Below are 17,456 nucleotides of genomic sequence, written 5' to 3'. Positions count from 1 at the left end.
TTTTAGCAGAGCACGTTTGATACTCAGGTACTTTGTCCCACAGTGCTCTGTAATGCTTGTTCCTCGTTACTATCTTTGGACACTGGGGTTGGCAGTGTACACAGCCTCCTGCCCTGATAGCTCCAGACTCTGCACTGCTGTGCTTTTGTTTACCTCGTTACTGGTGATTTTAAGAAACACTGCTTTAAACTAGAGCACTTTTCTGCTTTCTTAGCTTTTTATTTTCAAAGGACAATCTTCTGTAAGTCCTTCTAAAATTTCTACAGCCCTTCTGTAGAACCTGTCAAATTACAGTGACTATGCAACCTTCCACTGATGATTAGGTTACATGAACTTACTCACTCCCATAGTTTGTTTTTTTAAGGAAAAAAATTAGATACTGCTTATGGGGTTTTGTTTCAGAACTAGGTATTTCCTAATCTCCACTCTGACACAAATATTTGTTTTTAGTTAATGTTAAACTTGAGGTGAAATTTTATTATTGTACTAATGCTGCTGTAACTTGAAACTTGAAAGTTCACCTTGCACTTCTTTTAGAGGTTTAGAATGTCTTACTGATATAAAATTCCTCAGTCATGCTGAGAAAAATTCTTTTGATGGTGTTGAGAAAATCATAGCACAAATCTACAGTATTCTTGTGCTTATATAAATAAGGATTTTCAATAAAAGTAGAAAAGTATTTGAGATTTTTTTTTAAAGTTAGTATGATGCTCATTCAATTTTCATTATATTAGATCAATACGTTAGGTGTGGGTTAGTTGACAGTAAATTTATTCAGTGCCCATTTTTTTCTGTGGGGTTGCATCACAATCTGAACATGTTTGATGAGAATCAAAAGCATTTCACTGTAACACAATTGAACATAGTTTGTCATTTCTATATGGACATAGGCTGCAATTAATACAAGAGCCAAGGTGGTTGAGGCTTATGTATAAGGCTGTGAATTTCTGATGTGGGTTTAAGGACATGAATTGGTGTTACTTTTCCTGTGAGTTCTAAGCACTGAAGTTGAGTCCAAAATACTCTCAAAACCTTATAATGCAAAAATGGCCTTTTTCTCAAAAACAAGATACCATTTTGTTACTTTCCTTACTAGGGAAAATATTTTCTACCTTGTTTGGCTCAATAAATGAATACAAATAACTGCAGAAAGAGGTGGTTTTATCTGTTGGTATCTTACATAAGACCTTTTTTTTGTTCTTGCAGGTCGCCATCTGGCTCCAGGACACCCAAAAGATCGAGAAGATCACGATCCAGATCCCCTAAAAAGTCAGGGAAAAAATCCAGGTCTCAGTCCCGTTCTCCTCACAGATCTCACAAGAAGTCAAAGAAAAGCAAACACTGACAATGTTAATATTTTTTATGATGCTGTCACTTACTGGAAATGCGGTTTTGTTTTTGTGCCTGAACAGTCTGTTTAAAAACAAAAAAGCATTCCTGATTATTTTTTTGTGAATGCACGTGTATACTCATGAGTACCGGCATCTGTAGACCTGTCATTGTTTTATATTGTACAAAATATCTTCATTGTGACTATTTCCCAAAAGAAACATTTTTGTGTTTAGAAGTTTCATCAGAAATGTGTGTAACTGATCTGCTGGCAGTAGTGATATTTTGTTTTAGAATGTTGTGACATAGCAGAAATAACCCAAATGTTCCCCCTTTTTGTAGCTTTGACAATTTGAATTAGATTTCAAATAAAATCTGAAGAGAAAATGAAGATGTTGTTTTCTTGCCCCACTGGTGATACAGATCCCTAAGGGAGTGCACAGTTTGTTTGCAAGTACTGTGTATTTCAGACAGACTGTGGTGCTTGGATGGTTCAGTGGAGTGTGGCTCTGTTCCTGTTTTCACTGGCTTTGACTATCCAGATAAAAGCACCTTCTGAATCCAGTGGATGGAGTTTCTTTCCTACTGTGGGATTTTCCTGTAAGAAGAGTTGAACAGTCTGGTACCTACCCTGATAAGCTTTACAGGTAAATCTTTGCTTCCTGTTTCTCCATTTTAATCACAGGGAATATGTATAACGCCACAGTAATGTTTTTGTTGGTTTTTTAAAAAGGGCCTCTGCAAAGACACATCCTCTGGGGGGATGTGTGTAGCATATATGTGATGTCTCAGTAACAAGCCACTTTGTGGCACACATGGGGAACACAAAAAGGACAGCAACCCTCAGGCTCTGTGATTTCTTAAGTATAGCTATGATAATTGCAACCTACAGCACACTCTTGTTTTTTATAACTGATTTTTACTCCAGAAGGACAGCTTTTACATTATTTTATTGAATTTATTCCTCTGTTGTGGAAATTCTTCAAGATGGGGAAAATTAAATTTTATTACGTATTTATTAATATTTTTAATTCAAGAGGCTGTTTAATTTTTTTTTTCATGTTAGGCTTTCCCTTCTCCAAACCTGTTCTGTGTGCTAGGCATTGATGTGGCTTTAAATTGCATCACCTTACCGTGCAACCTTTCTGTGGGTGGGAGAGAGGAAGGGATGAGAAATGGGGAGGGTTCAGTGTTTATAATTGGAGGGAGGGTTCAGTGTTTATAATTGGAGGTGTGGGGAGATTGTAATAAAAACATAAAATCAAAAGGGGTCTGGCCTCTTGTGAACTGTTTGTCTAAGCAAAAACTGTGCTTAACTGCAGGCACAGAGTGCTAGATGATTGCCTGCTGTTACATTGGTGTATCCACAGGCTTCACACAGGTAGAGATTTGTAAATGTGCTGGGGAAAATCTTCTGTCAGACATGTAAATAGCCTCACTGGCAGCACTGCCTGAAGCAGGATCTAAAAGGTCTTATTAAAAAAAAAGAAAAGAAAAAAATAAAAATGAAAAAAAAGACATATTTTCTCTTTTTTCTTGATGAGAGACATTGTTATAAGATTATATAAATTGTTACATATGTAAGAACTAAGTGGAGAATTCTCTTTGCTAATGAGAACTGTGAGGTGACCTGCAACACCGAAAATATGGAAAATGCATGCATACTGTGAAGACTTAGAATGAATATTGATTAGATACATTGATAATGAGAAAAGAATATGCCTTTTATCTCTTTGTAATACATTATGAAGAATTTGTTTTAGAAAGATGCAGAGTTTATTTTTTGTATTTTTCTTTCTCCCTGTAACATAAGGTGTTTCAGGATAGGATTCAGCACAGATTTTGGTTGCTGAACTTAGAAACCAATGTATTTTTTCTTAAATGCTGTGTATTCACACCTGGCACAGACTTGATGAGGCTTTCTAGAGAGAAAAGTAGGTACTAAAATCAGCTGGGGACAGGGAGAATCCTAACTGCAGTGGGAAGATGATCACTTCAGATCCAATTAACTTCTTCATTACTTTTGTCTTATAGCTGTTTATAAATGGAGGAGTGATAAATGTCAGTGTTCTGGGTCAAGTGAGACTAAAGATGCTTTGCCACAAGAGTATTTTATCTGCAGAATCAATTGTATATTTCATTTAATAGCTAAAAACCCTCAGGGTAAAAAATCACTTAGCATTTCAGGTACTTTTCAATAATTAATTTTCATTTCAGTTTTTATAAAATTCTCATCAGTGATTATAGAAAGCTTAAGCTAAGTACCAAGAGAGCTAAGGGAGCACACCCATTAGGTTTTATTTTGAAACCGCTCTATTATGCAGTGCGTTTTTCAGTATCTATTCTCTGAATGCCATCTTCATACCTCTTGTTCTTCGCTTTGTGTCCTGGGCTGTAAAACAGCTGTTCTTACCCAGTAGTCTCTTAATAGCAGTTAAGATCTGTATCCTTAACTGGGCTGCCTGGGGTTTTTTGCCCTGTAGAAAAGAGTATCTTTTGATCCTACTTAGTCCTAATTTCCTCCTGCCTTTATAGTTCTGTTTGTAACTTGGCTTTTTGACAAAGAAAAAGGAAAAGGAGATGGCATCTGGAAACAAATCTTTTGTAAAAGGTGCAAACAATTACTGAAGACATAAAATTAGGCTGCTTGTGAAATTTATTTTTCTTTAGGTCACGTTGCAGTGACAAGGTACAGTGGCAGTGTGCCGTTACTGTGTGACTTGTGTTTCTGCAGCCTTTTGGGGTGAAATGCTGAACGTGATGATGGAAATAATTGATCCTAGGATTCAGGAAGTAGCATTCAGATGAGTCCTTGTGAAATAAAGTCGTGACCTGGGGAGGTGTTGGTCCCATGTCTCCCAGTGGTTTCTGTGGTTGTAGAGGAAGCCCATTATGCTCTGAGACTCCTCAGTGTGTGCACATCCAGCTCCTCACTTTGGGAGGGCGCAGACGTGAGTGGGTAACAGGCTCCTCTGAATTTTCCTGCCCTGCCTTAGGAGTATCAGAGGGAAATGTTCAGTGTCTAGGCTTGTCCAAGGCAGAGAAACTGAGTGTAGCTTGTACAGCCCAGTTCTGCCATGGCTGAGAGTCCTCATGCAGCCTGAAACGGTGTGGGGGCACCTTGGAAAGGGAATGTCTGTGGGATATTCCCAGATCCGTGCTAGATGCTGCCATTCTGATAAGCTTTAGTGAAGCCTACTCTACACTCAGGACATCCCCATGGTTGTGGGAAGGCCTTCAAGGGACACAGCTGCAGGGGCATCTCCTCTGAGCCACTCCTGGCCCGAGTGTCTCCACAAGGCTTGCTCAGGCTCAGCCCTGACCTGTGGGCCCTGTCCTGGTGCACAAAGCTATGTAGTGCATAGAGTCTCCTTCCAACGATTAAAATCTTCCCCAGTGTTACAGAAGAGTTTGTATTTGAACTGCCTTTTTTAAACTGACTTCCTGTGACTTCCCTGCACAGCAGCTGCATGTAGTTTTTGTAATACTGTTTAAGGAGGAGTTGGTTTCTGAACATCAATGTCAGGTTATGATTCAGGCACTGTGCACGTGCATGTGGTTTCCCCCACGTCCCTCTTGCAGGTTTTGAAGTGTAAGAACCAACAACCACTTGGGAAGAAGGGTAACATCAATCATGTTTTCCAAAGCATGTGTTTAGAATTGCAACTCTTGCTGATGTGAGTTCATCTGTCCTGGTGAGATGAGAGTGAAGAGTTGGTATAACACCTTAAAAAACAAAATCTTGGGATGAGAAAAGTAAGATCAGCCACAAATGGGAAATCTGTTTTGACTCTCTAATCACTTGAGGCAGCTTGCTTGTGGGGTTTTCCTCCACAGGCATTTACAGTGCTTTAGTGGAATTAATGCTTTGAATAAATAAAGATGAGAAGCATTGCTGTATTGCTGCAGATGGACTAAGGTCTGAACTTGGTAGTGTTTAGATAAAGAGCTTGCTGTGCTTTTGTACAGCTGTGTGAGGAATTTGGGGTGGGAGGTTCTCAGCTATTGTGGGTCTACCCTGAATATTTACCATGAATTCTCTAGAGGTGAAGATGGCAACAGTGGAATAACCTAGATGAGAATTTTACACTTCTCTTATAATCATGAACTGTTCAGTATAAATCAAGCTGCTCAGTAGAATGAGATTTATCAAATTACAAACCCGATATTGTCAGTCTGGAAATTTTATCAGTTCACTTTTCTAAATAAGGCTGCTGAGGTCATAAACTTGTATTTTATTAAAACAGCTCATAGTAGTATTTTAAAATGTCTTTTTCTCATTGCTGCATGTGCCGTTGCAAGACTTACAGTGCTTTGGTGGTTCTTGCTGCTTCTGGAGCTGCTGCTCCTCAATTTGTAGGCCATTCTTGTAAGGACCATAACCAAAATGCTAATTTAATTCTGTCCAAATCTCTTTCCTCAGTAGGATACAGAAATCTTAAACAATTGGATACTATTTTTTCCTCCACCTGCTTCTGTCAGTCCAGTGTTGCCTTTCATGGGTGAGCCTGTGCCATTTGCCACTTCTGATGTCTGATCTTGTGCTGGGATGTTCTACAGTGTAACTGTCATAAGCTGGAAAGTTTTCTGTTTGTGGTTATTTAAAGAGGAAATGGTAGCTTCACATGGACTTTTCTGTCTTACTTGCTTTTGAGTTTGTATTTTATCAGAAAATTTTCCAATTGACATGGCAACAATAAAAGTGTCAGTTTGCTGATATCCAGAAATGGTTTTATTTTTAACCTGGAAGAGGGTAGTGTTCGTGTCTGTTACACATGAACAGTTCCTTGGCCTTGCCAGCTCTTCTGTGCTCAGTGCTGTTCTGCCTGTGTTGTCCAACCCTAATGGCTGCTGCTGTTCCTCTGTCAACAGTGACCTCTCTGCTCCTCTAACTCATTAATGAGGCATGGGCTGGTCACTCTGTAGTTGTCTGTATAATTCTCTCTTGAACAAAGAAAGCTCCCAGCTGGGACTGCTGCTTGGACAGGGAGATGATGGGCAGCGTGTGAGCACTGGCAGCAGTTTGCAGGGAGGGCAGTGGGCAGTGGGGCCTGGGCAGTGCTGTAGCGGGATGGATGCTGAGTGCTCTGGCTGGGCCAGTGTCACACCTTGATGCTGCTCTGGGGTTCAGGTCCTGTTCCAGCCTTACTTGTGCCTCTTGTTCTCTTACATCCTTTCTGCTGCCTTTTTCGACAGCTTTCCTTCTGGAAAGGGGGTGTGGGCACAGGGTGGGCAGGGCTGTGGGGTGCAGGGCAGGAAGAGCATGCAGAACCAGGGCCATCTCTTAGCAGCAGTGAGCTCTTACAGGCTTGTGCCTCTCTCCTTTTCCCCTTTGCTCCAGTGACACTTGAACACAGCACTCAAACCTGAGAGGAGAAAAATGCCTCCAAACTAAGTTAGGTCCTGCAAGATCTGTGAAAGATGAAAAAGAGGAAAGAGACCTCATGCTGGGATATGAGCTCTTGCTGTTAGAACCTGGAGTATTCCTTTGGGATAGATTACAAGTCGCAGTTACTGACAATCTTTGCTTAGAGCTCAGAGTTCCTAAACACGGGATGTTTTGATGTCTCTGGACCTTGCTCTATTTTTACTCTTGTGTGGACTGGGAAACTTGCTGTAGCTGTTTGCCTTAAATACAGACCATCAGTTTGGCTGTTCAAGACCTTGTTAAGAGGCTGCCTGCAAGCAAGTTGAACCTGTTTCCTGAGTCTGTTTCTTGGCCTCCTGAGGCTGGACCTAGGTCTGAGATTAGAGCTTGTGTCTGGTAACTGTGCCTGTAGAGAGGTGAGCAAAGAAAAAGGGTAAGCATAAAGTCTGTGTAAAGCTCTCAGAAATCTGTCACGGAAAGATTTAACCTGGCAGAATTTCTTAACTCTGTATGACAAACTGTTCTTGTTTTAAAATTTAGCTGGCGTGGGACGAGGAGGGTGGAATTGATGCATGCAGTTTGGATTTGTGGAACATAGAGCAGCCTGTACTCAGGATTGAACTTCCAGGATCATTATCAGCAATCAGAATCATCACCAAAGCCATCACTGGGAGTAGAAACCAGTTTTTCATCTTTTTTGAGCCATGCTAAAGAGGTAAACCTCTGGTGTTTCAGGAATGATTTAGTCAGATGTGTTCACTTGCTAGATCCTGCTAGAGCAAACATCGACCACAGTGTTGCAAATAGAAACTCAGGAGGGTGGAGATGAATCTTCTGAACTTATTATGGTATTATTAAGGTTTCCATTACAGCTGATAATGGGCATTTTCATCGCGAAATCTGCATCTCTTGGATTGATGGTGATTTATTTTTTTTCCCTGGCAGTCAGGTTATCTTCCCTGTGTTTTGAGAAAAGAAATGTCTGCTCATTAACTGAATGGAGACTTTTGCCTTGGGCAAATTCTGGAAAAGAATTGGCAATAAACTTTATTGACATGATACTGGGATTGAATTCTGTCCATTGTGTGAACTAAGGGGCTGGAGATTCTCATCCTCTGTTATTACAGATGGTAATTGCATTAGATTTTAAAAAAAAAGAAAAAGTTTGTAATAAAGGTACAGGTAATGAGTCTCTTGTTCTCAAGTCTTGGGGATTTTCAAGAGTAATAGTGAGTGATTTATGTTACTCTGTGAGTTTTGAAGAAATGCAATGGATTCATTTCAAGAACCTTCCTAGATGGTCATTCATATCACGTTATATGTTACTCATGTGAGAAACTGAATTCTCACTCTTTTGGTCCAAAGCTTTGTGTTTGAATTTTTCTCTTCCCTGGGATTTAAATTTGTCCAATCTGTAGTCAAATGAAGCCTGGCTATTTTGCTCCATCGTCTGAGTGCTTAGATCCAAGGCAGCATTGAGTGGCTTCTGCCTTGGGAAGCTTGGATGGGAAACAGTGCATTGCCCATTGTTTTAAAGGTACATGGTTGTAAAAGTAGAATCTCTTAATTTCCTTTAGAACTTGAACCAGTTACACAACAGCCAAAAAAAGATTTCTAATTTTAATAAAAGTCAAATAGAGATTAATCTACACTGCAGTGTCCCCAGGGCATTTGCAAAGTTTTGGAATTCCTTCAGCTGCACAAACAAATATTTATAAATATTTATTGAAATTAAGTTTATTGAAAATGTCACCTGTGCAACTGGAAGTGAATATAAAAGAGAAACTGGGGGGGGGGAATGGAACAGCTTGTAACAGACAGGGTGTCCACTTGGCTTTGTATTTCTGGTTTATGAGTAGCTGCTTTAATTTCAGTCCTTGCCAGCTGCTTCTGCAGGCACAGTTCAGAAGGAACATCCAAGAGAAAATGATACTTTAGAAAGCAGAATGCTGCAGCCATCACTTAATGGAGTGGCTGCTGAAGGATTCAACATTACTGCAAAAAGTGTGTTTTGAGAGAAATCAGCTGCCACTGCTGCAGGACATGTTGAATGTGCTGTTAAGGCATTATACACAATACTGAAAGGAAGGGTGCAAAATACAAACACCTGCAATTCTAAATGCTGCTCTATGGATTCTTCTCACCCATCTCCAGTGGTGATACTAAAATACAATCTTAAACAAATTCATAGGCTTCCCAAGTTTTGAGAGCTACTCAATTTTATATAAATTTTGTTCACAATTTGTGGTCTATAACTTGTGCTTTAGTTTTAAGAATCTCACTTTTGGGCAGTGTTTGAGAAATTCAGGGTCTCCGTTTATCCTAAATATATTAGGCTAGATACAGCAGTATTTAATCAGCACCCAGAACTTAGCTCATGCTAGGTATATAACAGCATAAATCTCAATCTTCTAATTTGTTATAGAAGATAAAATCTTGCTGAAGTTTGACTTCAGGAAAAACTTCCCCTTGTGCTCATTGCATCCTTGTGAATATGAGAAAGGCAAATCTTAAAGCATGAAAAAATACAAAGTTGGGAAGTGATCCAGTAAGGGTGAAAACTTTTTCAGCCCCATTGCCTAAATGAAGTGATGTGGGGAGAATATTGGAGAATTCTGACTGGGGCACTATCACTTTGAGGAAGGAAGAAACTCAGCTAGTCAGGATTTGGGCTGCCTAAATATTACATGTAAAATTCATAAACATAGTTTCTAAATATAAAATACTAAACTGCAACATAAAATATTTAAGCATTGAATGGAAAGGGTTTTTTTTCCTCATAGTTTAAATTGGAGCATTTTAATTGCAGTTACTTATCCCTCACTTTACATATTGCTGGCTGCAGAGTTTGAAGGAAATTCAGCCACCCTACTTCTTTGAATTTTATTTCTTTGATGATGAATTTTACTTTTTGAAGAAAAGAAACTTTTTCTTATTTGAGATGGGTGATCTAGTATACTGAAATTAGTGAGCCTAAAATAGACTGACATGAAGTAAAATAGGGGGTGTAAAATGTACACTGAAATATCTGAATAAATTTGTGAAAGCTGTATTTGTTCAGCTGCAGAATGTTCCTCTTTCACACACTTTCTGTGCCTCTTGCCACTTCTTATTGTGTTCTTTGCCCTATATGTTTGTAATACTTTGCAACAAGCATATAGATGATTTTTAAAAACCAAACAAAAAAGCTCCAAACTTATGAAAGTTGGTTGCATAAATCTTTTCCGTATAAACTTATTCAATATTCATTGATACTGAGTTATTCAAAGTGGTAACCTGACTACCAGGTTTGAAACTTCTGGGAAGATCAGATAAAGCAGCTGCACTACACCTGATTGATTGCAGTTGTGTTCTGCGTGGGTACTTGGATCCACCTGCACGGCATAAATACCTACGTTGCTCCAGTGCTGAAAAATAAGACTCTATTTTGCAGTGTGTAGGTCGAATTAAAGAGCTGCTGGGCCCTGGGTTTTCCTTGTGGAGCAGTTTGATGAAGGCAGCACTGCTGTCAGTACTTGTGCACTCACTGATTCAGAGAGATGTAACCACTGTGTAACAGCAGGGAAGGTGCAGAATCCAATTACAGCTTTTAATGTTTGGGTTTACTGATTAGTTTTAGCATTTCAAATGTTATACCTGCAGTTCATGTTTGCTTATCTTTATTTGTTACTTGCTAAATTTTAAATGGTGTAAGAACTGGAGCTGGCATTGTAGCTTATTGCAGAAAACTTCATATCTCTCTGCAACCAAGTGAAATGGAAAGAAGGGATTAATTTGAACTTCATGCTATTTTAATGATTTTTCACTGCTATGAATTGGTTTTGCTCCCTGTAGTCTCTGTCCTTTATTGCATTAGTGCTGCAGAACAATAGTGGCTGGAGATACTGCTTTATGAACTCCAGTCTCAGCACTGCTGTTGTCATTCATCATCTAATATAGACTAATTGATGCTACTACAGACCATTCCAGAATAAAAAAGAAACGTTTCTGCTTTAGCTAGGTGATGGTTACTTCATCTGTAATGAGCATGGAAAGCCAAATAAATATTTGATGTGAACATTTATGAAAGGATATAAGCAGAAGACTTGTTGTATGTGAAGAACTCACGGATTAGAACTAAAGCATAAAATAACTGCCAGACATTTATGCTACAAGATGCTCCAGAGGTTTGTTATTATACCTTAAATACTGTGTTTCAAAAGTTACAAGTCAATCGTTTTGAGCTTATCAGGTTTTAACTTCACATTCATTTTGCCAACTAGATACAATAATTTGTACACAATGTGGCTTTAAAGACTTCCTCTGGAGCTCTGTGGGGTAAAAAAATGGCTTCCCCTTCCCCCTCACTTTTGCTGAAATAGAGACTTTTTCTTGAATATTTAGTGGCTATTTAAAGTCTGCTATTACCAAATTACTTCTGTATGAAAAGTCACAGTGACATTTTAGCACTGCCACCAGCGTCACTGGCAGCTCGTGAGCCGGCCTGTGTGGTTTGGTGGCTGTGTTGCAGCCGGGACAGCGGCGTGTGGGTGGCACTGGTGTCTCACACCAGGGGAGCTCCCTGCTCCTCTCCCTGCTCCTGTCCCGCTGCCACCCTGCCCTGACAAGGCTCGGAGGAGCAAGCAGGGAAGAGAGGAGCCCTCCCCCTACACATCTTACCCTTCACTTTGAGGCTGGAAGGGGCTTAGAAGCTTTTCCAGAAAGGGAGCTTGGCTGTTAATATCCCTGTAGAAAATGTGGGAGAATTATTTGATAAGGAAGATGAAGATTTCTTACACATTTAGCTCTTACACCCTCTTGTACTGATTTCTTGCCTTTATTAAACTGTGCTACCAGGCAAGACACACTGCGTGATGAATTTGTGCTTTATCCACTCCGACTGTAAAAGCTTTTGCTGTCGTGTCAGATCCGTGCTGTTAATAAACGTTCCAGGAAAACCTCATTAGTGTCATGTGTTGTGGAGGGACTGCTCTGAGGCAGGTGCAGCCCTGGGAGGAGGGCCGTGGGTATCCTGTGCATGGTGGGAGAGGCTGCACTGGTGCGAGAGCTGCTGGGTAGAGAAAGCAATGGACAGGAGCGTAGCAAACGGCTTCTGTAACTCGTGAGCAGCCTGTCAGTGCTCCGAGCTCCGTCGGGGAAGGGAGAAACCGCTGAGACAATGCTTATCGTAGCAGATAGCAGAGCCTGGGCATTGCCGGAAGCCCATCGGGCAGCCTGTGTCCCACAAATGCGCTGTCCACTCGGGACCTGCCACCCCGTGCCGGGTTCAGGCGCCTTTCGGGGACGTGGGAGTCTCTAAAGCACCGGTGCTGCCCGTGGCTGCCCCACTGCCCACACTGCCCTTCACACAGCGCCGTGCCTCCAGGACACAGAAGCCAGGAGAAAGCCCTGCCCGTTTTGGTTCCCAGCTGGGACAGGGAGTTTCGGGGCCATGGCCGGACATCGGCAGGCGTGGGCGGGCGGCGGGAGCGGGGCCGGGGCGGGAGAGAGGCAGCTCTGGGCGGGAGAGGGGCCAAGGCAGCAGCGGGGCCGGGGCGGGAGCGGAGCCGGGCAGGAGAAGGGCTGGAGCGGGAGAAGGGCCGCTCTGGGCGGGAGCGGGGCCGGGGAGGGAGAGGCGCCGGGGCGGGAGGAGGCCCCGCTGGGTTCGGGCAGCACCGCACGCCGGCCAGGCCCTACCGAAGGGCCGCCCGGTGCCCGGGCAGCGGCTATTAAAACATTGTGAAGAACTGCGGGCGGATCGATTCGTGCTGAGCTCTGTCAGGAAGATCCAGTCTGAGGGCGTTTTTAAAATGTTTTTGGAGAACGTCTAAGAACTCCGAGTTTCTGCACAGACCGAGCTGAGGGCGGCGGGGCTGGGCCCGGACCCCTCTCAGGCCGTTCAGGGTTTATTTCCCCTCCTGTTTTCCCGTTACCGGCGCAGCTCCGCTGTCCGCAGAGTACCCGCTGAGGAGCCTCCCGCGGGGCAGGGCTGACGGAAGCGCCTCGGCAGAGAGCTGCTCCTAGAAGCCTCCCGCCGCACTCCGGCGGTGCGGGGCCGGTACCGGTACCGATCGGTCCGGGCTCTCTCCGGAGGCGGCCGGGCGGAGCGGGAGGAGCGCTGCAGACCGAGGCCGGGCGGCGGGGCCGCCAATGGCGAGCGCGGGGCGGGAGCCGCCGGTCGGAGCCGCCCCTCGGTGGCGGCGGCGGCACCGGAGCTCTCCCGGCGCGGCGGGGGCGGGGCGGGGAGCGGCGCGGGGCGGGCGGCGATGCGATGCGATGCGCTCCGGCGGGGCGGTGCAGCCCCCGCCCGCCCCTCGCTGCCGCCCCGCGCCGTGGGGCGGAGCGGAGCGCGGCGCCGCCTGGCCCGGCGGCCGCCGTGAGCTGCGCTGCGGCGGCACCCGCGGCCGCTCGGCGATGGCGGCGCGGGAGAAGCGCGGAGCGGGCGGGCGGCCGCGCCGCCGCTAAGTAGGGCAGCGGCGGGGGCGGGGGCGGCGGCGGCGGGGCCGTCGCGGCGGCTGCGCTATGCGGGCCGGGCGCGGGGGGCCGGCCGGGAGACGGCGCCGGGGGCGGCGCGCCCTGCTGCCCGCCGCGGGCCCCGGGGCGCCGGGGCGCTGAGCAACAGTTGGCCCCGCCGCCGCCCAGCATGAAAGTGTGCCGGCGGAAGGCGCTGGCGCTGTGCCTGGGCTACGCGCTGCTGCTGCTGCTCGCCGCGCTCAACCTGCTGGAGTACAAGTGGCGGCGGGAGCCGCGGCGCTGCGGGGAGCACCCGGCAGCCCCCCGCCACCAGCCCCCGCCGCCGCCGCCACCGGCCGGGAGCCGCGGCCCGGCGGGCGCCCGGCGGCAGCTGGTCTATGTCTTCACCACCTGGCGCTCGGGCTCGTCCTTCTTCGGAGAGCTCTTCAACCAGAACCCCGAGGTCTTTTTCCTCTACGAGCCGGTGTGGCACGTCTGGCAGAAGCTGTACCCCGGTGACGCCGTCTCGCTGCAAGGGGCGGCCCGCGACATGCTGAGCTCCCTGTACCGATGCGACCTCTCCGTCTTCCAGCTCTACAGCACGGCGGGCGCCGGCAAGAACCTCACCACGCTCGGCATCTTCGGGGCGGCCACCAACAAGGTCATCTGCTCCTCGCCCCTCTGCCCGGCCTACCGCAAGGAGGTGGTGGGCATGGTGGACGACCGGGTGTGCAAGAAGTGTCCCCCGCAGCGCCTCAGCCGCTTCCAGGAGGAATGCCACAAGTACCGCACGCTGGTCATCAAGGGCGTGCGCGTCTTCGACCTGGCCGTTCTCGCCCCGCTCATGCGGGACCCGACCCTGGACCTCAAAGTCATCCATCTGGTGCGGGACCCCCGCGCCGTCGCCAGCTCCCGCATCAAGTCCCGGCACGGCCTCATCCGGGAGAGCCTGCAGGTGGTGAGGAGCCGGGACCCCCACATCCACCGCATGCCCTTCCTTGATGCTGGCCACAAGCTGGGCGGGAAGAAGGAGGCGGGGGGCGGCTCGGACTACCATGCCCTGGGTGCCATGGAGGTGATCTGCAGCAGCATGGCCAAGACCCTGCAGACTGCTCTGCACCCCCCCGACTGGCTCCAGGGCAACTACATGGCCGTGCGCTACGAGGACCTGGTGGTGGAGCCCATCAAGACCCTGCGGCAGGTGTACGGCTTCGTGAACCTGGCGGTCAGCCCGGAGATGGAGAAGTTCGCCCTCAACATGACCAGCGGCCCCGGCTACTCCTCCAAGCCGTTCGTGGTGTCGGCTAGGAACGCCACCCAGGCGCTGAGTGCCTGGAGGACTGCGCTCAGCTACCAGCAGATCAAGCAGGTCGAGGAGTACTGCCACCAGCCCATGGCACTGCTGGGCTACGAGCGGGTCGGCAGCCCCGAGGAGGTGAAGGACCTCAGCAGAACGTTGCTCAGGAAGCCGCGGCTGTGACGGGGCAGCGGGGTGGCTGAGCCCCGGGCAGGGAGGGAGCCGGGAAAGGCAACCTGGTTTCCGATTTCCTTCAAAGACTGCTGAAGGGTAACATACAGTAATGTGAGGATTTCTTTATTTCTTTTTTTCTTTCTTTTTTTTTTTTTTTTTTTTTTTTTTTTTTTTTTTTTTTTTTTTACCCACCCCTTGCATTGGGTTAGATGCGATTTAAAAAAAAAAATGAAGTGGAACTGAAAATATGTGTAAAGCCCCTTCCTCCTTCTCTAAAATGCCAGGCAGTTATTCTGTACCAAAATCGTGTTCATGAAGTTCTTGTGGGTTTGAAGATGGTAACAAAAACTCTTGCACAATTCCTAACACATCTTTATCTCCCTTGGTGCGGAGGGGATGCCCTTGGAAAACATAATGCTGAAAATCAGACTTTTGTATGAAAGCAAATGTTCAGACCTGTTAGTAATAAAAAAAAATAATAAATGATATTCATTTTTATAATTACCTCAATTGTTTGGGAAATAGTGTTGCTTATGTACAGCTGGAGGGGATGCTTGCTTAAAATAACAACGTGGACTTCTTAAAGGGTATGGGTGAAGGGCTGGAGTGCAACATTTGACGTGTTCAAAGATTACGAGCTGCTCTTGCAGAAACAAATACAGATCTCACAAGTGTAGCGCAGGTTTTATGGCTGTGTCAAAGCAGGTTTCTATTTAACTATTGTCTTTTTTGTTGTATTTAAAAAGTCTTTCAAGTGCCACTGTATTAGCGTCCTAAGAGTTTTAAAACGTTTGCCATCACAGCAGTATTTATTTTTGTCTTGACATGTATGTCCAGGAGTCACTGTCAAATAGAAGTGGATCTACAGCGTGACAAGAAATGCAGGATTTAAAAAGACATTTATCATACTGGAAACAGTAGCATGTGTGAAAACAAAAATAAAATTGTATATATTATATATATTCTATAGTGCTAACAAAACATAAGATATGTAAGATATTTCTTGACATTGATTGGTAACAGGCATAGCAGGGAAGCATAGAAAAATGCATAAGATAATTTATTTTTTCCCTTTGTCTGTGTCTGAGGGTATATTTATGTATGAAGAGGGAGGAAATGTACAGCTGTGTGTTCATGGCTGTAATAGAGCTTTTATGGAGCCAGCCCAGCGTTTGATTTCCGAGCGCTGGTTGGAGACTCATTGCCTGCGAATTGTCATTGCTCTGTGATGGAGCCAGATGGTGGTCTGGCTCTTTCTGGGAGCTCTGCCTAGAGTCTGTCCCATCGTTAAAACTTGATGATTAAAAAAAAAAAACAAACAAAAAGAGATTTTACTACTTCTGCTTTTGTAATTTCTTGGAAAAAGTCCTGATTTATTAAAGGTTAAATGGTGTGTTGCATATGAAAAGTGCAGACACCCTAAGTAGTTTTTAATCTTGGTGTTCTCTGCTGCTCTTTGAAGGCTCATTTTGGAACTTGAGTTTTTAAACAAATGTGGTTTTGCCAAACCGTTCTCTTAGGAGACTACAGACTTTTCTACAGGAAGTACATTTTACATTGCCTATTTGGGTGTTGTGCCTTCAGAAAATGTGAAGAGTATGAGTAGCATAAAGGAAATTGATTTGTGAAAATAAATTAATATAAACAGGATGCTGATAAGTGTGCGTGTATGTGTGGGTGTATGTGTGTGAAAATTTTAGTGATGTCTAATATGTCTATTTCTTGTAACTCTTAAGTTAAACAGCTGATAACTGGCTACGAAGCTTTTGAGTTCTTGATGAAATTTTGGCATTAGATGTTGAATTTATTCTGAAAAGGAAACACATTTAATAAACTAGTTAAAAGATTATTGCATAAAGTTGCCTATACACTTGCTGAATGACTGCATTACATGTTGATTCCCTCAGCTCCTTTTCACCATCAGTGAAATGACAAAAAATCTAGCAATGGGATATCTTTTAATTGGCCAGTTAGGATGTATTCCCAGATTCCAGACAGCAGTGCTAGAAATGGAAAGGATAGTTAATTTGGTATTTAAAATACAGATGAAGGTACTTGTTTTGTTGTGGAACGAGGTGTTTTGTGTTACCACTGTACATGTTTGATGCAATGCTGAGTGGATTTTGGATGTTTGGCTTTGGGCTGTGCCTGCTGGGGTTTTTATTTTCTTTGGTTGGTACGTCCTGGGGCAGTGCTTGAAAATCTGACCTGCTTGTAGAGCACGGTGCCTGCTTGTTCTCCATGCCTGCTTTGTGAAGCTGCCTGCTCCCACTGCACTGCCTGTGTGTGCTGCACCGGCCCTGCTGTGGGCAGGCTGGGGTGGTGGCAGCCGGGAGCCCCTCTGGAGCTGCCCACGGGAATGCCAGCCCAGCTCCCTGCCAGGCTGGGACACTGCCACTGCCTCGGCTCCTGCTGCCCTCACTAGGGAACTTTGCTGAGCTCTCTACATGGGGTTTTTCACCACAGCACGCTACAGCAAAAGCTCTTTGAATTTTGGGAGCTGAAGCACGGGCATTTCTGTGTGCAGAATTCCTTGGTCTTTTTTAGGAAAAGTTTTCAGGATGAGTAAAGTAAACAGGAATTGATTCCCTCTGGGAGTGTGAAACAGATGAGTCCAATTGACTTAGCTTCCAAAAATCTCCTTTGGATTCTAATTATATTAAAAAGCTTATCATGCCATTTTGAGAGAGCACTTGCTGCTCTTCTAATAATGGTGCATTGCAAGCATCTGCTTCACTTTCCTGATACAAACACTGCCAGTAGAGTTACAGCATCTGAATCTGGTCCATAATTTGAGCTCCACCTACTACATTGCAGCAAGGAATCACCCAACATACTGTACAATTGTACTCTGGT

General features: G+C 45.0%; 2 protein-coding genes across 7 annotated transcripts in view; both read left to right on the top strand.

Moving 5' to 3' along the window:
• Positions 1-1,720, top strand: part of U2SURP (U2 snRNP associated SURP domain containing) — a 54,297-nt gene extending 52,577 nt beyond the window's left edge. For all 6 annotated transcript variants that reach the window (XM_085069504.1, XM_085069507.1, XM_085069506.1 and 3 more), the window contains one exon: positions 1,207-1,720. In XM_085069504.1, coding sequence (XP_084925630.1) covers positions 1,207-1,345 — 139 coding nt within the window. In that variant the 3' untranslated portion in view covers positions 1,346-1,720. The remainder of the gene's footprint in view (positions 1-1,206) is intronic.
• Positions 1,721-13,044: 11,324 nt separating this feature from the next.
• CHST2 (carbohydrate sulfotransferase 2) lies at positions 13,045-16,458 on the top strand. The gene has a single exon (XM_085069500.1). The coding sequence runs from the start codon at positions 13,320-13,322 to the stop codon at positions 14,607-14,609; it is 1,290 nt and encodes a 429-aa protein (XP_084925626.1). The 5' UTR covers positions 13,045-13,319; the 3' UTR covers positions 14,610-16,458.
• The last annotated feature ends 998 nt before the right edge of the window (positions 16,459-17,456 follow it).

This window comes from Lichenostomus cassidix, chromosome 9 (genome assembly GCF_008360975.1).
Source record: "Lichenostomus cassidix isolate B80296 chromosome 9, HeHo_3.0, whole genome shotgun sequence".
NCBI lineage: Eukaryota > Metazoa > Chordata > Aves > Passeriformes > Meliphagidae > Lichenostomus > Lichenostomus cassidix.
This window is presented reverse-complemented; position numbering and strand designations above follow the sequence as displayed.